The 23735-nt window shown below is 38.7% G+C and overlaps 1 protein-coding gene across 3 annotated transcripts in view; it reads left to right on the top strand.

The window, feature by feature from the left end:
• FAT1 (FAT atypical cadherin 1) overlaps positions 1–23735 on the top strand; it is a 167876-nt gene that overhangs the window by 53901 nt on the left and 90240 nt on the right. For all 3 annotated transcript variants that reach the window (XM_072625190.1, XM_072625188.1, XM_072625189.1), the window contains exon 3: positions 18850–19164. In XM_072625190.1, the coding sequence (XP_072481291.1) occupies positions 18850–19164 (315 nt within the window). The remainder of the gene's footprint in view (positions 1–18849; positions 19165–23735) is intronic.

Here is a 23735-nt window from a genome sequence, read left to right as displayed (position 1 = left end):
GCCCCCTCCCCAAGACAGCGTGCCATCCTATACAGGATATACTTAGGTGATCATATTAAACATATTTCCACATAAGTCATGTTATGAAAGAAGAATCAGAAAAAAGGGAAAAAAAAAAACAAGAAAAAAATAAGAAAATAGTATGCTTCGATCTGCATTCCAACCTTTCTAGTCTCACCATTTACTCCCTTACACAGACATTGTGACCCATGTCAATGGTCTTCTGGCCATTCCTCATGACATGACTGTCCATCCTTCTCCATGCCTTTTGGCTGGTTGTCCCATGTATGTGGAATGCTTTTTCTCTTCCCTATACCTCCTGGCTTCCCTGGCTTCTTTCAAGATTCAGCTTGAATACCATCTTCTGTAAGAAGTCTTTCCCAGTCTCCTCTCCCCTATCCATTCCCCTCTCTCTGCCTGCCTCCCCCTACCCAAGTGTCTTTCCTCTGATGTACAAATCTTGTATGTACATAATTGTTTGCATGTTGTCTCGTCAATAAGACATGAGCACCTGGTGAGCAAAGAAGGATCCTGTTTTTTGTTTTAAACATTTCTTTGTATCCTCATTGCTTAAGTATAATTTCTGATAGTAAGTACTTAGGTAATGCTTGTTGACTCACTTCTGTAAAATAAGGGATTTGGACTAGATGACCTCAAGTTTCCTTTCTAGCTCTAAGTCTTGTGATGTATAGATTACTTCTCAGTTTCACTGGTCACCAGTGACTTGCAATTAATTACAAAATGATTGCTTAGAAATAGATAAAATATACAGTCTATAGCTGTGAAAAAGCAAAGTTAAATGATTGACTGTGATTGGTTCTCCATCCTGGAGGGGAGGGATACCTGGCAGCTCTCCGTATCCAGCGTTACTGCTGGGAGAGAGGAAAAGACATGCACATTTTTGATTGTGCATTTTTTCTTTTTAGCGAAGGGAATTCTGCAGTGGATGAGGAAAAAGGTACCATGTCTATACTCTTAGATTTAGAGACTGAGCAGCTACAGCATGCTGCAGAATTAATGGATTGGAGATGGGACATTCCCCTCCACTTTCTTTCCCTTTTGTAGCCATTCCTCATGACAATCAAACATGCAGTGTTGGGGAAAAGCTTATTTAACATTTGTGATTGTGACATATTTTAGATTGAGTATGTTTTTGTGCTCTGTAAATGGCCAGATCCTGTGAACAATGACAATCTCTGTCCATCCTTCTCCAGGGAACTTGGTTTATTGAAAGAAAAGATGCCTTGACTTGGAGACCAACATTTCACCTCCTTCTAGCACTTAATCACCATAGACAACTAACAGGCTGGGACTGTTGCATTCTCTGTAGATTGAAGGTGGATCCTAGTTTTACAAATCTTAAAGCACTTCATAAATTTGAGTCGTTACTAGCAAAAAGATTGTTTAGGATCCGGCCAATTCATTTCAAACTGTAGTCTAGCAAGAGACCTGGTGAGGAAGGTGTGAGAAGGAGTGGGAGGAAGAGAACAGATCCTTATCAGAAGTTTTGTCTGAGTTCAAAATCTATAGCTGATGCATTCTGGCTGTGTGATTTTGGGCCAGTTAGTTAACTTGTCAGTGCGCAGACAAGTGTCAAGACTAAGTTGCAAAACACATACAGATCTTTATTGGTGAAAGACAGTTTCTTAATTGGGAGTCTTATACCAGTGAAAACACAGATCTCTGTATGTGTGTGTGTGTGTGTGTGTGTGTGTGTGTGTGTGTAACAATGATCAGAAAACACAAATCCGAAAAGTCTTTTGGAATTTCTATGCGTTCTTGTTAGGTACCATCTTTCTGTAAGCTAACAGCATTAAGTCTTTAATATGCTTTCATCATGAAATACTGATTTTTAAGATTTAAAGGTGTTGTGGTAGGAATGGGGATTGCAACCTAACAATCTGACATGCAAAATCATTTGTATATGTAGTGGATTACGTGCTGGAGGTGCTAGGAAGTCCCTGGCTCCTTCTCATCAAGCCTGTGTGCTGGTTCTACACTAGCTGCTGAAGGGGAAGCCGCTTACTTAAGAATCATTCTTTTTCTTTTTCATTATTTGAATTAGCTCTTTATTGAAAGCCATATTTAATTAAAATTTATGTCCACTAACTCTTTACATTAGTGATTATGTTATATAACATTGTTGCAATGACTTGAAAATTAGCTGAGGAAGCTTTTTGATTTGCCTGGCTTATTAGAATGTAAATTAATTAAGTTCGTAATCAGATTTCAGGCATCATGTTTCAGACCAGAGATTTTCCTTGCTTTGCAAAGAGTGTCACTTTCAGGGCAAGCTCTGCTAAACTACATTTTCATGCTTTGTTGAGAAGTGATTGCAGGTTTTGATTTCCATCATAGAGTCATTAATATCTTTAATGAGAATTCTCATGGATAAGCTCTCTCATGGAAGATCATTGGGAGTATTATCATTTGAGCATTTGTTAATTGGATGAAATTGGCATATATGAGACAGCCTTTTGGATGGATTAAAATTGAAAAGCGTTATTTTATTACCTAGTGTCCATATTTGTAATACTTTAGTTATTTAGAAGGGTAGGGACTGGACCTGTGAACCATTGATTTAGAGAGCTTCTGGTCGACAGGATTCCTTCTGCCAAGCCAGTTTTTGATCAGAGTCTTTGTATAGCCAGAGTCAGAAGCTAGATTTCAACCTGATTCTTCCTGGTTAGCTTTTAATTCACCATGCCTCTCTGCTTGTAACCACTTATCAACATAGAAAGTGTCCAGATTATAGAGTTGTTCACTTTCACTTGGCCACATTTTCAAACTAGAATGAGAGACTGAGAGATGAAACAGGACTCTCCTAACTTCGAGACATTGCCATAAGGGTCTTTGGACCTCAGAGTTGAGTTACAGAAGAATTCCTTTAACATGCAAAAGTGAATTAAGTATTTCCTCTCAGCTGCAGTAAGAAAGTCTGAAAAACTATGTTCTTAATGTTGGGTTCTCATTGGAGGATTTTTTTCCAGTTTTTAATTAATAAATTTATTTATTTTTAGTTTTCAACATTCACTTCTCTGTTTTAAATTTTCTCCACCTCCTTCCCCTTTCCCCTCTCCAAGACAGCATGCAATCCAATATTGGTGCTACATATACATTTCTATTAAGCATATTTTCACATTAGTCATGTTGAATGAATTTTTTTTCTTAGGAACCATTTGTATTTTCACCATCAAAGAAACTGTGCAAAGTAGTAGTAGCTCATGAAACAGAAGCCAGACTACGTCCTGAGTAACCGTCTCATGTTAGCATCTGAGATGCTGTGCTTCTCATGATTTGGAATCTGTACAATTGTTTTTACATCAAGCTTAGACATACTGTGCCTGTGGTGATTAATTGGCTCTACAAAAGCAGGACTTCAGGTGAAAAGGCATTGCAGAGGGCAGTTAATTCCGTCAGAACAAAGCTGAACTGAGCTGCAGGTGACCCAGCAGGGAGCCGCAGAATGCTGTTGGCTAGGGCAGCCTGACGCTAGAGAACACTCAGTCCTGTAGACAGCCTGGACAGTATGACCTTATCCATCCGCAAGGATTCCCACAATTTAAATGTATGAAAATTGAGGGATTACTCTCTCAGGCTAAAGGCTTGGTTTTTTCTCCTATGGGTACTTTCTATGTGTAAGGCACCATTTCAGAGGCTCTCCAGAGACGTAACAAGATATGGATGCTCCCACAGGGGATTGTTTCAGGCTCATTCCTTGTGTTACCTGAATTTTTTGAATGAACAGACTCAGTGAAAATTCTGCAGTCCCTTCAGTTGAAGAAGAATAAATAAGAGCTAGTATTCATAGAACACTTTTAAGTTTTGCTGAGGTGCTATTATTAACCCTGTATGGAAACTGAGACCTAGGGAGGTTAATGACTTGCCCAAGATCACATGGCTTTTATCTCAAGCAAGTATCTCAGATCTTCCTGATTCCTACTGTATCTACTGTGTTTCCTACCACTCCCAGTGATGGTGGTAAAACAGTGTGTATTTCCAAGCTTGTCTAGCAAAATGTTCTAGATAACTGGAGATCTAAACTGATTAAGTGAGACTGTATTGTGTATATATCAACAAGAGACCAGGATGCCTCTCAAGTTAATAACAATGACTGAGAGCATACTGAAGCAGCAATAGTGCCTATAGTCGAAAAAATTAAAGGTCCTATGAAAATAACTTTTACCACAGTATAAAAAATACTTAAATGATAAACACTGCAATGAATGTGTTTTCTTGAATGTGTGTTTATAGATGTACCTTTTAAATATTTTTTTTCACCACAAAAATCTGATCTACTTACGGGGCCAACTAGGTGGCTTGGTGAATAGAGTGCCAGGCCTGGAATCAGGAAGACTCATCTTCTTGAGTTCAAATCCAGCCTCAGACCTTATTAGCTTTGTGACCCTGGGTTAGTCACTTAACTCTGTTTGCCTCAGTTTTCTCATTTATAATGCTAGAGAAGGGAGTGGAAAACCACTCCAATATCTTTGCCAAGAAAACCCCAAATGGGGGTCATGAAGAGTTGAATACGACTGAAAATGACTGAACAAAGATATCTACTTGTGAAAATGCGTGCACCTAAAGGCCTGGGAGCATTTCTCTTCCAGGAAAGTCATTTTCTGATGCGTCATTGTGATATGATTGATATGGCTATAACCTTGGGTTACAGCAAAACATTGTGCTCATGGACCCCCAAGATGGAGATGCATGGAGTAGGACTACCATGTGGGATGGACTCTTATTTTGAGGGTCGATTACCCTGAATTCAGAGAGGCTTGTCCTTAGAAGATCAGCCCCATAATGAAAGCTTTGCTGTTTGCGTTTTCTTCTGGTTTGAGGCCATCATGTTTCATAAAAGGTGCTGTCTGATACAGCGTGGGCAGGGTATGTTCTGTGAAGGTGGCGGCAGGTACCCAGAGGGATGAAATCGTGGCTCTTCAATATTGAAAGATAGCATTTTTACTTATATTATTCATTTCAAAGTGAGTTGATTAAATAGAAAGACATTTAGGGAGTTGATAAACTGTCTTACCTCTAGGTTCATCCTCGTGAATTGGAAGCACTGTCACTATTATGAGCATTTTTATTTGTTAATTGGGTAAAATTGGCATTTATAGGACATCCTTGACCAAATGGAATATATTAAATATAGAGACGATAAGTTTATTTTACACTTGTTTTGCATGCATTTATTTGGAATATCCTCATAGTCATGCATGTATTGTAACAAAAGCTTGCGAGCAGGAATTACCTCCCTCCTTCCTTCCTTCCTTCCTTCCTCTATCCATCTCTCTCTCTCTCTCTCTCTCTCTCTCTCTCTCTCTCTCTCTCTCTCTTCCCCCCCCCCCCTTCTCTCTCCCTCCCCCCATTCTTTCATTGTCTCGACAGTATCTGACACAGGCTAGCACATAACGTCCACTCAGGTGTTTGTTAATTGATTAGAAGAAAATGAACACATGTATTCATTTTAAGGAAAGGGAAAGGAGCACCTTTCATGAAGTGCCTGCTCTGTGCTAGGCACTTTGCTAAGTGCTTTACAAATATTACCTCACTTGATCATAAAATTTACTTTTCACACCAGGGAACCTATCTTACTGAACATTCTCTTCTCCCTCCCGCTCCTCACCTCCCTAAATAGAGCTCATTAGGTTAAAAGAATGTACTTAAGGTAACAGTTATTTTCAAAATAAAGATTTAGACATAACTATAACCTAGAAATTTGCTAATTATTCTTTCTGATTATGGCTTTTAGCTGATTTACATCTTTAGTCCTAAAATGATTACTTTTAAATGCCTATAATATTTTTTAGGATGTAGAGTTCATTTTGTTTATTTTATTCTGAATTTTAAGAAATAAAACAAGCATTTCCATAACGTAGTAGAATAGGAACAAAAGATTATATATGAAACTGCAAATCTATTGTGTACAACTTGCTGTTCATTTAAAATATATAATAAAGGGCATAGAATTTTAACTCATTTGACTTTCCAGTCTGAGTTTCTTCATATGTAAAGTGACTTGCCCAAGGTCACACAGATAATTTGTCATAGAATTAAGGTTGGACCACTGTGGCACCTTGTCCTAAAAGGTATTAACAAGTAACAGCCTGGTGGAGGAGGAACATGAAAGTAAGTACTACTTAGCTGAATCTTAAAAGTCTTTTGCTGGCAACCAGTATTTACTTGGCACTTTTAGATATGCAAAATTATTATCTGTCCCTGTATTTCAGATGATGATACCAAGATTCAGAGAGAGTAAGATTTCAAATGCAGGTCTGCAAATTCCAACTTCCCAATTCTCTTTCTATCCTTTAGCACTCTGGACAGAGATTTTTCCATGAGTTTGCCCTGTATTCTGTTGATACTATATAATAGGTTAAATGTAAAGTTTTTTTTTTTTTTAATGTAGTCGTTTTAAAGCATAATTTATATCTTTGCCAGGCTCAACAAACACTTCTGATGTCCTAAAAAACTCATAATAATAGGAAAGAAAGAAGCTGGAGTCAACCAAAAAGTATAATGTCCAAAGTTGCTGATCACATTTGGATATTGTCTATTTTCTGATTTTAGCTGTGACCTCATCTTATTATGTGACCTTTTGTAAATGGTATGGCGGTATTAGGAATGCTGTCCTTTATGAATCCACTAGAAAACCAGGGATTTTTTTTCCTGACTCATGAAAAGTGGATTTTCTATGTCTGGAGCAGTAGACATTGCTTTCCTTTGCGAAAGAGCTCATATGCCCAAAGGAGAGATCCATCCTAGACTAAAAAGAAACAGATTCAGTAGAGACTAGCCTCCTCCACTCATAGAGGAAATACTTCCTTCCTATATCAGGGGGTTCACTTTTCACCTTTTCTCATGATTGAATGTGCCTTGTGTATGGTTTCTGTTTTAGAACACACTTTGTAATAGAAATGCTTCAGGCAGTTTCTTGGCTTGTAGACTCCTAGAAGACAAGTGTATAGACTTTTAAAATATTGCCTTTGAGTTAATGAAATTATTCAAGCATATTTGGTATGTTTTGATTATTCTCACAAAGCTTTAAGCTCACATTAAAAAAAAAATCCATGGAAGCACCATGGTACAGGAACATGGTACAGACTGCTGGATTCAGGAGGACTTGAGTTCCCTGCTGCTTGGTACCTAGGTTATCTTAGGCAAGTTTTACTTTTTTGCCTGTTTCCTCATCTGTGAAATGGGGATATTGAACTTTACTATCTTTAAGGTCCCTTTCAGCCCTAATTCTATGATTCTATTAGATTGTATGACAAGAGCGTTCCAATGGCCACATCTTTGCTGGAGGTGGGAATGGGGTTGTTCAGCCAACACTTTTTCCCTGCTTTGATTTTTTTTAGCAGTAAGGTTAGCTCCAAAACTCATGAAGCAAATAAAAATAAAATAAAACGGAAACTTCCAAAAAGAAAAATGGTTTTAAGGCTTCTAGTTGTAATCCTACTTCATCTTGTCATGAAATTATGATTCTGGAGATCTTCTTCTAGTTTTTTTAATAGTAGATTTTTATTGATCTCGTTTCTTTTTTCATCATCTAGATGTCTCCCCCTATCCATACTTCCACTCCTAGAGAGCCATTCCTTATAAAGCTTAAAAAAAAAAAAAAAAAAAAAAAAAGGAATGAGAGGATTAAAAAGTCAGTAAAGCCAGTCACATTAGGGAAAAACATCTTTGGTGTTCCACACTTGTAGGCTCCCTTTCCTTTGTCCCCACCTCTGTAAAGGATGGAGGAGAAATGCCTTCCATCTCATTCCAGCCAAGTTTGTTCTCTATACTTGGCTGTTTCCCATTGAAACTGTTGTAGTCTTTGGGTACCTTGTTTTCCTGGCTCATCATATTTGCCTTTCTATCAGTGCAGGTAAGTCTTCATATGCCTCTCCTTTCTTACAGCTCAGTAGTGTCCCATTGTATTCATGGACCACAGTTTGTTCAGTCACTCCCCAATTGAAAGGGCATTTACTTTTGTTTCCTGTTCCTCACTACTACAAAAAGTGCTAATGTGCCTGTGTTGGTATATATAAGAGCTTTTGGTTATTCAGTGACACCCCCCCCCCCCTGCCATGGGGCATATTCCTAGCAGTGAAATCTCTGGGTCAAAAGATATACCTCCTGCTCTTTTAAGATTTTCTCTGTATACTAGTACCGTACCTCAGTTATCCCTCATTCTTAAGTACATGAGCAACCTTCTCGTGATGTTCCTGAAGACAGAGGTTACATTATTTCTTGTGTATAGGTTTCTTCTAGTAGAATGGAAACTCCTTGCGATCAGGGACTATTTTGTTACTGTTTTTATATCCCTAGCACCCAACAGAGTGCCAGACACGTAGTTGGTGCTACTTAATAAATGATTTATTGAATGAAAAAAAGAACCCTTAGTAATAGGCTGCCCTTGTATCTATACCAACTGCATTTTTCAGTTACTTGGAGTTATAATTCTGCTGACACGCTGTGATCCATAGTTCATAGCCAGAAAGTATTACCAGGAAAATATGAATTTTAAGAAGGTGGGTTTTTGTGGCAAAAATAAACTCAAACTTATTGAAAAACTAATTCTCCAAATTCAGTCCACCCCATTTCCTTCCTTCATTCTGAGCCGGAATGGTAATCCATGGTGTTGCCACTCAGAAGTCCTTAAACTCTGGCCCTAGGTATTCTTTACCCACTCAGTTTTTTTTTCTTTTTCTATCATTAGTGGTTATGGACACTGTTGAGGATACCCTGTAGTGTTCTGGACCTTAGTACAATTACTTTGTCGTTCGGTAATGGGAATATTTTGAGCAAGGGTTTTTAAGCTGAGATCTGTACTCTTCATCTCCTCCCCACTAGGGATCAGTGGATAGATTTCAAAGGGTCGGTGAACTTGAGTAAGACAAGATCTTTATTTCAATTTCATTGATTTCCTTTGTAATTTTATGTATTTTCTTTGTGCATTAAAAGCATTTTTTTTCTGAATTGGGGCCTGTAGGCTTCACAAAACTGCCAAACGGCTTTATATCACAACAAAAGGGTAAGAACCTCTCACCTGGAGAAACTTGAGATCTCTAGGAAGATCTTTATTCCCTTAGACTTTGTGTAGGACTTCTTTTATGATACTAGTGAGCACACCTTTGGCAAGCGCATGATTCCCTATTTTATGTTTCATTTGCTCCCGGTAATGAAAGGATTATTGAACAAGATTATGTCTGGAGTTTCTTCTGTCAAGAAATCTTTATGATCTCAGGATGTGAAATGGAGATGTTGGAGGAGAGCAGTTTGGTCTGGGTTCCACACCCCCACTGCTACCCATGATTCAAAAGTTGTTTTTTTTTTGTAATTAGTAAACAATAAATAAAACTAGTTCCTATATTTTATATATATGTGTATATATATTTATATTAAGAAAGTTCTTAATCATTTTCCTCCTTTTTCCCTTTTATTTTCTCCATCTCTGAAAGAGAGAAAGAAAGCCCTGTTATATGCATAGTTAAAACAAATTCCCACAATGGCCACATGTCTAAAAATTATATCTCAAACTATACTCTGAATGTCTTATCAGGACATGGGTTAGTGTGGTTCATCACGAGTCCTTTGGTTGGGCATGCCATTGATCAGAATTCCTAAGTCTTTCAGAGGTTTTAGTCTTCACGTAGTATAGGTGTCTGAAAAGTCTTAGTGTCATTTTGAAATTGAACAGCTTAAGACTGCACTTAGACTTTGGAACATCTTGTATTGTTGCCATAAATTGTATCAATTCCCCCCCTTCCCCCTGGGTTCTATTCACTTTATTCTGTATCAGTTTATACAAGTCTTTCCAGGTTTCTCTGAAACTGTCTCCTTCATCATTTTCCACAGCACAGTCAATTATGTAACTATGAAGATGTGATCTTTTGTAAACTTGTGATCTGTGAAAGTCTGCTGGGCCTTGTCTTGTACTTCCATTTTTGATATGAACAGAGATCATTTTCAAAAAGATTATTATGGAGTTGAAATGGTAAATATAAAGGTTATTAGTCACTCATATCTTTTCCACCTCAGTTTATTTGTCACTTTCTGACCCTTCCTACTTATGTGACATTGGAGCAAGTCACCTTTCCTCATTTGTTAAATTGAAGGGGTTAAACCAGATGATCTAAGATTCTTTCTGTCTCTGGATCTTTGATATTCTCCCTCTTTCTCCCATCTTGATCCCCTTCTCTTCTTTGTCCTCATTCCTTCCCTTCCTCCACCTGTCCCTTTCACCCTTTCTCTATAAATAAAGCTAGATATCTATATATCTTTTCCCCATTCTTTTGTAATCTTTCTCTCTTTGGACTATCTTAAAAATTCATATCTGAGTTCTTATAAAATTGTGTAGTAATCTTCTTTATGTATTTGTTTCACAACCCCTCTTCCCATCAGGACTTTACTTCTTTCTACTTTCTCATCTGGTTTTCTCACATACCAAGGTGAATATCCAAATGCAGCCATTCCACTGTCACTGTATAATGAAACTAAGCCTCAGAAATACTGGCTTATCTCTTCCTTTCTGTGGCCATTGGTTTTCCTTCCAGTTTCATGTCTAAATGCTTTGGGGAGTAATCTGGTTTATTTAAGTCTCTCACCAAGCTTTCTGCTTTCTTATTTTCCCCTCCCACAGCTGTCTGATGTTTTATGAGTTGATACTGCTCCTAATCTTTCATCAGGATTACCCTCCTTCAGAATGTTTAGCCAGTGAGCTTGTGACCTTGACTCTAACTTGTCTCTTTCTATTTGGCAAGGAAAATGAATACTTTGTGGTTGAGGCATTTTCTGGTCTTGTTGTGGCCATTGTAATAATTTCTTAGAAAAGTAGTTAGGTTCACATTTTTGTGACTGTATTTTCAGAGTCTTTTACTCAGAACAGTCCTTTGAGCTAGTCAGATATTGTTAACACCCATTTTACAGGTGAGGAAATTGATGTGTAGAGCTATTGAATAACTTTTCCAGGATCATATAGCTACTCAGTATCAGAGCTGGAATTTGAACCCAAGGCTCCACACTCCATTTCTCGCAGTCTTTCCGAGATTGAAAGCAGTAGAAAAAAAAATTTTTTTTTTGGCAGCTGCTTCATCTCAGTTCTTTACAAAAGAAATTTTAGTTGTATTGAAGTTGTGTAGCTAAGCTGGGATTTTATAATTAAACCTAGTTTGTGATCCTTTGCATAAGCATGAAGCTTAGTCCATTTTCCTATTGGGTGGGCTGTATACAAGTTATCAGCACCATTAGTCAACAATAGTCAGTGGTAGAATGATTTATTCTTAGAACCTTGTGTGTTCCTGTTGAATCATTTATTTGTGCGACCAGCTTTATACTGTTGTATATACAACTGTGCTGATATCCAGACTGGGAAAACAACATCAACCTACATTTAATACCCTGGTTTTGTAATACTGGCATTAATGAATCCTTCTAGAAAGAAAACGTGTGATGAATTCAGCTTTCAAGTGTGTTGGCATAGATGAAGTTCTATTTTAAATTGTACTGTGTGTTTGTTTTCCCCTCAGTTCTAGTTCTGTTTCTGATGCATTTCCAGTGAGTTTCCATAGTGACATCTGGTGGTGGTCTTGAAATCCTGAACAGTATGTTTGGAATGAGAAGCATTCTTGCTTAATAATTCAAGATTTTGTGCTTCTTTAAAATTATTTCCTCATGTTATATTAGTCGTTTCCTCCCTACCCACCTCTTGCCAAATGCCACTGTTGTAACTTTAGAATCACAAAGCTAGTTCTATTGGAATTTTTGATAATATAATCCTATTCATATAATAGGTTGAACCAAATTTTTCTTTCGTGGGCACAGTATAGCCTACGTGTAATTTTCCACCATTGACACCTCTCTTTCCAAGAATGAGACTATTTCCCTTTACCTCCCTCCACCATGTTTTCCTGTCATTTTCTCTTTTCTGCGGACAACTCCTTGTACTTTGATGATTCAGGCTTTTACTCTGCCTGGGCCTTGAACTTCTAACTCCATTCAGCCCTGTCCAGACTTTTGTCTCAAGTCTCTTCCTGTACTTCTCAGCCCAAACTTTCCATCAACTCAGTCTCACCCTGATTAGCTTCTGCCTCAGAAATGTCAGAGGAATGAATAATGAAGAGATATAGATAGAAACAGAAAAGAGGTCAGAGAAGGAAAGCTGCAGACTTGGAGAGGAAGGAGGCAGGAGAGAGAGGAAGAGTGCCTAGATGCTCATAGGTGTAGAAGATACATATCAAAGAATGAGAGTGGCAGATGGGTGTGTGTGTGTGTGTGTATGTGTGTGTGTGAGAGAGAGAGAGAGAGAGAGAGAGAGAGAGAGAGAGAGAGAGAGAGAGAGAAGTGGAATTTAAAGCAGGGTCTGTATGAAAATAATGATGGAGAGTATGTGTCTAAGATGGTGTAAATGAAAGGAGTCAGGAGAAAAGAAGAATCCTAGATTGAGATAAACACAAATGGGGCTAGAATGGAGTCGTACCATTCCTTTAGCCTTCTTGGCTCATAACCTTGCACTTACCCTTGGTCTTTCTCTCTCCTTCCCTAAACATATCCAGTCATCGCCACCTCTTATTGATTTGTTTCTACAGCTTCCCCTTCCATTCGTGTAGCCTTTGGGCCCTCATCACCTCTTACTGGGACTATTTCAGTAGACTTGTGATTGACCTCTGTGGCTCTTTTCTCTTCTGCCTCTGGCCCATTGTCTGTGAATTGCCAAATTGACATGCCTAAAATGGTGATATGATCATGTTACCACTATTAAGATATCTTCACTGACTCTATGTTACTCCTAGGATAAAATACAGAATCCTTAGCCAGACATCTAAAGCTCCCCGCATTCAACCTTCTATATCCCTTTCTGTTCCTATTTCGTGTACTCTTTGTTCAGGTCAAACTTTATATGGCTCCACATATGCAACACTCCACCCCACCTCCATAGCTTTGGTCACATGGTTCTCCGTGCACTCCTTCACTTTTATAGAAGCTCTTGCTTTCCTCAGAGCACAACTCAGGTGCCACCTGCTGCATGGGACCTGTCCTGCTCCCTCAAGTTAGTAAAGTCTTCTTTTCTCCTTCTTCTCCTTCCCCTCCCCCCCATCTTAACTTAGGAATAGGTGCCATATATTTGTATTTACTTATACTTTGTTTACCTGTGCATGTAGTACATCTTCTCCATAGAATGTAAGCTCCTTGGGTAAGGATATAAGGTCTTCTTGTTGATTTATTTTTACCTTTGTACCCAGGATGTTATACAGTCTTTTATACATAGACACTTAACGGATGAATGTTTATTTGTTGAATGATTCTGGAGCAGAAGGTAAATTTCCTAATCATTTATGGCTAGGAGCCTGTATGTTTCCAACTTTGAGTAGACTCTTCCATCTTGGAAGTACAAATTCCTCCTATCCACCAAACCTAGAATCTTGTTAGGGCCCCAGCAGGCTTCTGTCCATCGTCTTCTAACAACCTTATCAGCCTGAGGATGCGTTGGCATTTGTATTCTGCTACTGTTGTTATCTTACCTTTGATTCTGGAGAGCCAGAGACTGTTTTATATTTTATCTGTATCTCCCCAGTGCCTGACAACATAGAGGGCTCTTTTTGATTGTTTCATTTAAAAAAAAAAGTTTCATTGATGCATTTTAAATTTGTGTCTATTTACTTCCCCAGTGTCCCCCAGACATTGATTCTTCTCCCTTTCCCTCTCCCTTAATCTGTGTAACAAAGGAAGACAAAGAAAACCCAACAAACATGAGATCTGAATCTAGGTATGTACAGTGGTCCACATCCTAGTTTTGTGACCCTGGGCAAATCAGTTCACTTCCATGGGCTTTCCTTGGTTCACTCTGATGCAGTCTGAGTAAGTTGGGCTAGTTAGCTACTAAGATCTCTTCTTGCTCTAAATCAAGGTTTCTTAACCTGGGGGAGTCTAAACTTACTTTAATTTGTTTAAATAAGTATTTCAATTTAATCAGTTTCCTCTGTAATCCATTTTATTCTGTGATCCTTCACCTTTCTGCCGAGACAAGGAATACATACCTCATTCTCATTCTCTTCTCTGATCGTCTTTCCACTGCACCACAATACAGAATTTCATAAAAGACAGAAAAACCCCAAGTCTCCCAACTCTCAGTGAGAGACCAATATTGCATACATATGCATATCTGTTAACATGTGTTTGAATGTAGGCATGTATCTCTAATTTGAAAAATATGAGTGAAATATACATCTTTTTATCATAATTGGATAAGATTTTCTTTCTTGTGAGCTATTGATACGTATGCTAATAACAAGCCATTTTTTTAGGGTGATGAGAAACAAAAAATGGCTGGTAACATAAGCAATTAGAGGACTGGTCTTCAAGAGGAGAAGAAATGGAAGAATCCACATCCTCCGTCTTCTTGGACAATTTGTAATACCTTCCCTGTCAAACAAATCATATGATATTGTTGGGGCCTTGCAAAGAACTCAGACTAACATGTTCATTTATTATGCTTCTGTATCCTTCGTTTTGATGTTTAGAAAATCTCATCTATTTCATCCACCTCATTTTTTTTGGAGAGAAATAAATTCTTTATTACTTTTCTCTGAGTTCCCTAATGTAGTTGACTGGGGTGACTTTATTGTGAGGAGTGACTATGTACATGTCTGTTTACACGCTAAAGGACATTTAAAAAAGGACAATTTTCTTATTCCAGAATCGTAGGTTTAGAGCTGGAAATGACTTTAGAGGAATCCTAGTTCAGCCCTCTCATTTTACAGTTGAGGAGACTGAAGCAAAGTGAAGTTAAAGTAAGGTAAAAAGGTAATCTTTTCCGAAATCCATGACTTTGCACCACTCAGTACTGTTCATACCGTTCAGGGTAAAAAAATACAAGTTGGCAGGGCTCAAGTTTTGCTCTGGCACTTTTAGACTAGGGCAGACAGACTGGTTATTTTTCAGATTGGGTTATGCTGCTTCTGAGAGGCAGTACAGAATAGATTACATGTTGGATTTGGCATCAGGAAAACCTGAGTTCAAATCCTGCCTCAAACACTTACTCGCTCTGTGGCCCTGGGCAAGTCAGGTCACTTTCCTGGACCTCCCTCAGTTCTCTTTGTGCAGTTTGAGGAAGTTGGGCTGGTTGGCTGCTAAGGTCTCTTCTTACTCCAAATCAAAGGTTCTTAACTTGGGGGGGCGGGGGGTGGGGGGAGTGTGTCTGTGAACTTGCTTAAATTTCTTTTTCAATAATGATTTCAATTTAATTGATTTCCTGTGTAATCCTTTGTATTTTATTTTGTGCATTTAAATTGTGGGAAGTCTGTATGCCAGAATGCCAGAGGAGTAGGATATAAAAAAAGTGAAGGTTAAAATCCTCTGCTCTAAATCTACTATTCCCTGATTCTTTGGTCATTGGAGATTGTTTCACCATCTCTAAGGGAGACATGATAATACCTTTCTTTTCTTTTGTTGTGGCGTAGTCATTTCTGCCCTGTCCCACTCTTTGTGACCCCAAAGATACTAGAGTGGTTTACCATTTCCTCCTCTAGCTCATTGGACAGATGAGGAAACTGAGGCAAACAAGGTTAAGTGACTTGTCCAGCTAGCAAGGTCAGGCCATATTTGAATTCAGCAAGATGAGTCTATGTTCTATCCACTGTACCACCTAGCTGCCCTTTCTTTCTTTAGAGACTGATAATAATTAGTGAAAAAATATGATTATACTTCTAAATAATTGTGTTTCATTCTCCTCCTCCCTCATTACTTTCTTGTTTCCAAGTTAGTCATTTAACAATAGATTTTTTTGAAAAGTTATAAAGAGGTTTACTAACTTTCTCAGGAACTGAGGCCTAATTTCAGCCATTTAGTAATTAAAATAGTCCAGAGTTCATTTCACAATACTATGAATACTATATCTCAGAGGGATAGATTTGAGGGTTGGAACTGGTGATTGTGACATGGATGATGAGTTTTTCCCCCTAGAAGCATGGATTCTTATCTGTGGGTGGGTATGTGTATTGGGGTGGAGGGGGGAGGGTAGGTGAGAGAAAGAGAGAGAGACGAGAGGGAGGGAGAAATGGATGCTTTTGACAATCTAGTGAATCTACAGATGCTATCTAAGAATAATGTTTTTAAATGCTCAAAATAAAATGCAGAGGATTACAGCAGAAACCATTGATATTGAAATACAATTGTCAAAATGGTTTTGAAAGTTCACTGACCTCTTAACTCCAGGGGTTATAATACCCTTGTTGCACATGCTAGGGTTCCATGCTGAAAAAAATGCTGATGTGTAAGGGTCGGGAGTGCATTAAATTGGGAGTCTAGCCCATTAGATCTAGAAGATGATCACTTTTAGGATTAGTAAGCAGTTTACTACACAACCAGCTGTGAGAGATAAGGATAAGCAGTCTGGTATGGTCATAGAATGTTGATGGAAATGGAGCATTTTGGAAAAGAAAGAGTCACTGAGAAGAAGGTTAGTAATCTAGCCGAGAGTCACACAAATGCCTAATGCCAGATAGGACTGAGTACAAAGTCAGGGAGCCTAGAACAGGTAGATCAGGGCACACAGGGTAGCTGGCATTTAAGTATGCTGGCCAGGTTTGGGTTCCAAGAAAGCAGCCCAGGGCAGGCCAGAACATTTGGGTAGTGGGAGTTCCAGTAGGCATTTTGGTTTCGGAGCCCGGGACAGATTGGTCCTATTGGCTGTGGCTGTTGATCATAGGCAAGAGTCTGCCTGTTCTTTGTTCTGGGATTATGCTACCTTCTGCATCTGGGAAGGTAACGTTTCCTAGTTGTGTGCCAGCAGGCCAAGTAAGGCAGGGCTTTACAGGTGCCAAGGAGTTCTGAATAAAGCAGAGATAGAAGGCTTGGCCTTTCATGGAGTCCTGACAGAGATTAAAAGGATTTTTTATAAACACGCAGTGCTAATGCTGAGAAATAATGCCTTTTCCATCAAGTTAATTTAATTATTTTGGAATTACTTATACTTGCTTTTATAGTGAGAAAGTACTGCATTTTCTGAACATAATTGAAGATACTTTTAAATAACACTGCAGCCTAAGAGGAATCTTTCAGGGTACCTACGTGACAACTTGGGATCCCTGTCCCAGCATCCCTTGCTGCATTTTTAACTGTGGGGGACATGGTAGGAGGGGAAGGCTTTGGGGAAGAGGAGGCATTGACAGTTTAGATCTTCAGATGTTCTTACTGTGAATGATATGGAGAGAACTTAAAAACAAATTGCATCTTTAGCACATTAACCTGTTAGGAGAAGGTTATAGAAGCAATAGGAAATTAACAGATGGTGTCTGCCTTTGGGGATGACATCGTTGAGATGCTGGTAGCTGTTTGACTCCCCCTGGGATACAGGGCTGTTCTCTTTGGTTTAGTCTCTTCGTCATTGGTCTTTATAACCATATATCAGCTCTTTAACATGCTATCATAAAACATCCTAGCCTTTCCTAATGATAGAGAAATTAATAAATGCAGTGATATACCTATAATATAAGGGAAGGAAATCTTCAATTAGGGGACCACACACTGCACACAAATGAAAGTTGAAAAAAGACATAGATGACATACATTCCAATAATAATTACTTACAGCTACGTCGCAGATTTTGCTTTACAAAGGTTTTCCCCCCTCAGAGTAGATCTAAAACCAGTCTTATTTTCCCCATTTCACAAGACATAAAAAGTGAGACATGGTCTTTATAACCATATGTCAGCTCTTTCTTCCCCTTCCCTTTATGTCTTATAGTATACTTTATATATTTGTCTCGTTTACTTTACTATCAGTAGTATAAATATATTTAGTGCTATTTTCTCAAGTAATGAAACCATCATATTCAGTCAGGTGATCAACTTGGCTGAGATCACAGAGCAAGTGGGCAGGATTTGAACCCAAGCCCAGTACTCTTTTCAAGCTGTTTCTATTGCAGCTGTGCTCTACCTCTGGATTGTTCCTCCAGACATAGAATCTTGAGTCCTCTTAGAGTGGCAGAGGGGAGCTTTGATATAAAATTCCAATCCTGCCACCAACATTTATTAAATATGTGGTCATGAAGAAAGCACTTTTCCTCTCACTTTTTGTTTCCTCATCTGTGGGGACAGGAGTAGTGGACCTGTGTTTTTCCAGATTCAGGGAACCTCCATCTGTGCCAGTCAGTGAACACCTTCTTTTTAATTTACACAGGCTGTCTCAGAATTCTTAGTGTAATTGAGACCTGTACTGTCTCTAGAGTTACTGAGTCATCCATGACACTCACTGAGATATTCAGTGACTTGAGCTGCATTGTAAAGTCAGTATGTTTCAGGTCTTAAACACAATTCTTCCTGCCTTTAAGACTGACTCTCTACACAGTGCCAGCCTGTCTCACTTTTTATGTCCTGTGAAATGGGAACAATAAGACTTGTTTTTGAACTGCTCTGAGGGAAGAAAAACTTTGTAGAGCGAAATTTGCGATGTAGCTATAAGTAATTATTACTGGAATTATGTCCTCTATGACTTTTTTCAACTTTCATTCCTGTGTAGTTTGTGGTCCCCTAATTGAAGATTTCCTTCCCCTATTATAGGTACATTACTGCATTTATTAATTTCCCTATCATTAGGAAAGGCTAGGATGTTTTATGATGGCATGTTAATTATATTTTATTCAGGGCTTCATGTTACAGTTCTGCCTACTGCAGAATTGGTGTACCGAATGAAAACCTACAAAGGCTGTCTCGCTCACTTCTGTTTCCCTCAGCCCTAAGCAATAAACACATTTGTGATCCATTTGTAAAACCATCCCATTGTAAAACTTTTTTGAAGTGGTGAGTAAAGGTTGCTGGCTGACTTTCTATTCAGAATATTTCTTCTCTGTTTTCTCTCCAGGTGTCATAGAGACTGCAGAAAAGTTGGATCGTGAGACTGTCTCCCATTACTGGCTGACAGTCTTTGCAACAGACCAGGGTGTTGTGCCTCTTTCATCATTCACTGAGATCTATATCGAAGTTGAGGATGTTAATGACAATGCACCCCAGACATCGGAGCCGGTTTATTATCCAGAAGTCATGGAAAATTCGCCCAAGGATGTGTCTGTTGTGCAGATTGAAGCTTTTGATCCAGATTCTAGCTCCAGTGACAAGCTGACCTACAAAATAACGAGTGGAAACCCACAAGGCTTTTTTTCAATACATCCCAAAACAGGTATGTACAGATAGTGATTTTTAACACATTTTGATGCAGTGCCTTAAAAGTAGGAAGTACTTTTCCATGCATTACCTAAATAGTCACAGTATGCATCTCTGATGGACACCGAGAAAGTCTTGTTCACTTTTTTAATGGCAGAGGAAGTTATGACTCAAAGAGGGGTTAAATGGTTGACTTCAGTCTTAAAGCTATCAGAAGTAGAATTCGAACCTTGATTGTCTGCCTTATCATTCCTTACTTTTCCTGTCCCTGCTCCCTGCCAAGTGTAGTAAAAAGAAAGGGGATAAACTTTAATTTACTTATGGGAAACTTTAAGATCACAAAGAACTTTGTGTTGGGGTGTGGTCTGAGAGGGGAACAGGCAGAGAGATTTGACAGTCATAGGGTTCTTTCAGTGACAGCTGACAGTTTCACCATCCTCTTGAATACCCAAGGGTCACTCTTTCTATAAAGCTTATAACATTTCTTATTAGGGGAATTGTACTTTCAGCTGAAAACATTTTATCTTCTGACTTGGAGCCTGTTGCTGTTTGTAGGATTTATCTCTAATGTGGGTACCAAGGCAGACTTGGAGTCAAGGAGTCCTTCTTTTCACTCATATTAGCTTTGTGACTCTATGCAAAATCCCATAGCTTCTCCATGTCCTAAGTAGCTAAGAATATAAGTTGCAGAATAGAATAGGTGGAGATTTCCTCCTCATCATTGCTTATACTGATGAACTCCAAGATCCAGCCTCTATCCTCTGGAGGAAGTGTATCTAGCTTGGTCATGTTGTTCTTTGGATTTTGTCGGTTTGCCCATCAGCTCACAGCAGGCTACAGAGCCTCCTCCTTTTTGCACAGTCAGCATAGATTTGGGGATGAGAAAAGGGGGAGAAAGACTTCCCACTTCTGCTCTTGTGTTATTTCACCCATCTGTCCAGAAATGTTAACCACATACTGTGACGTGACAATGGATATCAGAATTTATTTGTAGAAAGAAGGAAAAAAAACATTAGTTAACAGATTAATTACCTTCAGTAGATCTAAGCACTGAACAGCTTGGTTGGCGTCACTGTTCCAGTCCACATGGCATCATCTCCTGTCTTTCAGGGAGCCTCATGCAGCCTCCTAGTAGATTAGATATGAAATATGATGTTTATTGGAAAGTCCTTGCCACATTGTCCTGAGGCCTTCAGAGTAAGGCCATTTGAAAACGTCTGATAGAGATGGACAAGCAATCTGCTGCCATTTCATTTGACTATTCACTTTTTACAGACTCAGGAGGTTTTTGCTTAGTCTGCCTATTTTGCCCAGAAGCAAGATGTCAGAACTAGAAAGTATCTTACAGAGAGAGACAGGAGGTGGTAATGGAAAGAGAAGAATAAACATTTATGTAGTACCTACTGTGTGCCATGCACTGAGTTGAGTGAAGTATTATCTCATTTGATCCTCACAAACACCCTGTGAGGTAGGTGCTGTTATTGTCCCCATTTTACAGTTGAGGAAACTGAGGCAGGCAGATGTTATGTGACATGCCTAGGGTCACACAGTTAGTGAGTGTCTAATTTGAACTCAGGTCTTCCTGACTCTTGTTCCAGATCTCTGTCCACTATGCCACCTAGCTGGCATTATGGAAAGGTCAATGAGTTTGGAGAGAGAGTGAGAGAGAAACATAGAGAGAAGAAGGGGGAGAGAGAGAGAGAGAGGGAGAAAGGGAGGAGAGAGAGCGAGAGCACAGTATTGTACAAGTTATCAGAGGGGTTTTTTGTAATGTAAATTTCTTTTACAATTCTTTTGTAAAGTTGAATTTTGTGTGCTGCGAATTTACCTAAAATGAGAAATATCTGTATGTGAATAATTGATATTAGTACAACATCCTTTTCCATGTTGCCTGTGTCTCTCTGGGAAGAGCCTAAATTCAGATCTGGTGCATGTTGATTAGTTTCATCTGAAAATATGGAGATCTTCCCTAACATTAGGTTTGACTATTTCTTAGATCACGTGACAGATTTAGTTGTAACCCATGAAGTATGCTAAGGGCTGCATATTCCCCAAGGCTTTGTTCTAACCCAGCCCTTAAAGGTCATGTACAAGCAGCATAGGTTAAGAATATTTTCTAGAAAAATTTTTGGGAAGTTTTTCCTCCTCCTATTGGATTTTTAATTCATTGTTATTTAAAATCGGAACCCAAAACCACAGTAGCAACCATGGATTTAGACTCATTTTAAATGAATAATTATTGACATTTTAAAAGATAAATTTTATGGTGGATATATCTTGGTTTTGACATTGCCATTATTTTTAGGTAATGTACACACACCATTTGATTTCTTCCTTGAAAAAGAAGGAATAATTCAGTGAATACAGCCTGATAGGCAATACCGCGACTAAGGCTGACAGCATGTTGTCCTTGCCAGTTGCTAGGCTCTTTGCTGAGAGGAGGGCGGTATGTTTTATGACCCGTTTTCTAGGACCGTTATTGGTTTACAGTTACTCAGGCCTTGTTTTTGTTTGTTTGTTCATTTCTGTACTTTGTTGTACTAGTTTTATGTGCTCTGGTTCTCATCTCATTCTGCATCCGTTCATAAACATCTTTCTATTTTTCTCTGAATTCCTCATTTCTTACTGCATGATAATATTCCCTCATATTTATACACTCCAGTCCAGCCATTACAATGGATAGGTTCCCACTTTGTTACTAGTCCTTTGATGCCTCAGAATTGCCGTAGTTTTTGTAGGTTTTTAAAATCCCACGTTAAGGACTTTACAGCCTGGGAGACTCCTAACTTTTTTGGGGGTAGAGCACAGTAGGCACACAAAAGAGGGCTTATTATTTCTCCTGAGGTCATAGAGCTAAAGCTGGAAGGAACTTCAGAGGCCAATGTAGTCTAGTCCTCTCATTTTTCAGATGAAGAAACTGAGACCCAGGTGCCAATAGAGAAAGAAAAACCAGTCGTTAGGGGAAAAACATTCACTAAAGCTCTGCTGCTTTTAGCAGCATAGATGTATACCAGGTTTCACTGTATAGAGGCAGACTTTGTACTCTAATTGTTTTTCAAGATTAGATGACGAGTGCTTTATAGGTTCATTGTGGGGAAATGAGTATGGAAAGATGACCAGGTGTTTGGAAGGAATTTTACGGAAGAAGGATGGTGGCTTTTTTGAGTCAAGGAAGAGAAATTACAGGGAAAGACCTTGAGATAAAACAAGAGAAATAATTATTTCCCCCATTCAGGTTTGTTTACTACTAACCCAGTGATGTTACATTTTCCATGCATCTCACTTCCCTTCTTTCAGATTAGTGTGAGTTACCTAGGGGGATGGGCTAGTGTTATATATTCAAAGTTTTTCCTAAAACTACACAGTGGTTGCCTAATATACCCTCCTGAAGGAAAAGGAGGAGGAAGCAAAGAAATTCAAGTCTTTTGGCTAGGATTGCCAGGGAGAACTAGGAAACTTCCATTGTCCCCAGGGTCCCTGTAAAATGGTGGCAGCTCCTCTGTGTTGTCATGCCTTTGAATAGACACTTGATTTATGTTGGCTCGGCCACTCCTTTTGAGTATCTACATTTTAACAACTCTCAAGAGAAAACTTCCTCCTGAGAATTCGAAAACACTAACTTCAGTGGGAACAAATCTTCCCCAGGAGTGAACAGGCTAACTTTGAAATAGAAAGCAAATGCAAGTGGCTGGAAAGACAGCAGGGGAAGTAATTTGTTAGCTTTCACAGACGGGCTTTGTTTTTTCCCCCAATCTTTAGGTAAGTGAGAGTGGAGAAGAACATCACAGTTACATTGAAATACCTGTTAGTGAAAGCTGTGTATTATATTTCCAAGGTTGACTTTATTATTTATCAACCATACTAAGGCTAGAAAGCACTTAGCTTTCTTAAATCCAGTTTGTTTTTAGTGAAATAATAAAGAAGAAACATGTTTCTACTTAGGGATACTTCAGTGGCATACGAGAAATAGTTTCACCGTGTCTCACTTTTAAGAGATCCTGAACGATCCAGCAAAGGATATGGTAATGGTTCCCACCTCCACCCCTCCATGTTTAAATTAGTTAGTGGTCTCTACCTCCATAAAGTTTTATGAACATCAGAAGTTTGTGTTCTTTGAAAACCAAGGAAGTCTTACGTCTAATACTGAAATGTGGTCAGTAATCAGGTGGAAGGTGATAGTAGCAGGATGGTCAAAACAAAACAAAAAAACTAAAAAAAAAAAACCCCACAAAACACAACAAAGAACCATTGCCAAAGAAAGTGTGGTTAGTTAATTGATCATGAAACAACTTGGTCATCTCAGTTACTACCTTAGGGAGGAAATCACTGGATTGTAATTATCATTACAACATTTCTTCACTTCTTGGGAAGAAATCATATCTAAATCCTAGCATTTTATAAAAAAAAAAAAAAATAAAAGACCCGTACAGAGCATCTCAAAGTTTCCTTTTTATGGATGAAGAAACTGAAATCCTGAGAGGTTGAAGTCTTATAATCCAAATTAAGTAGCAAGCTAATGGCAAAGCCAAGACTAAAACCAGCATCTCCTGATTCTCTCAGTCCAGTTGTCTTTCTTTTCATATATGA

The sequence above is a fragment of the Notamacropus eugenii genome, chromosome 7 (genome assembly GCF_028372415.1).
Source record: "Notamacropus eugenii isolate mMacEug1 chromosome 7, mMacEug1.pri_v2, whole genome shotgun sequence".
NCBI lineage: Eukaryota > Metazoa > Chordata > Mammalia > Diprotodontia > Macropodidae > Notamacropus > Notamacropus eugenii.
Note: the sequence above shows the minus strand (reverse complement) of the source record. Positions and strands in the feature narration are given on the sequence as shown.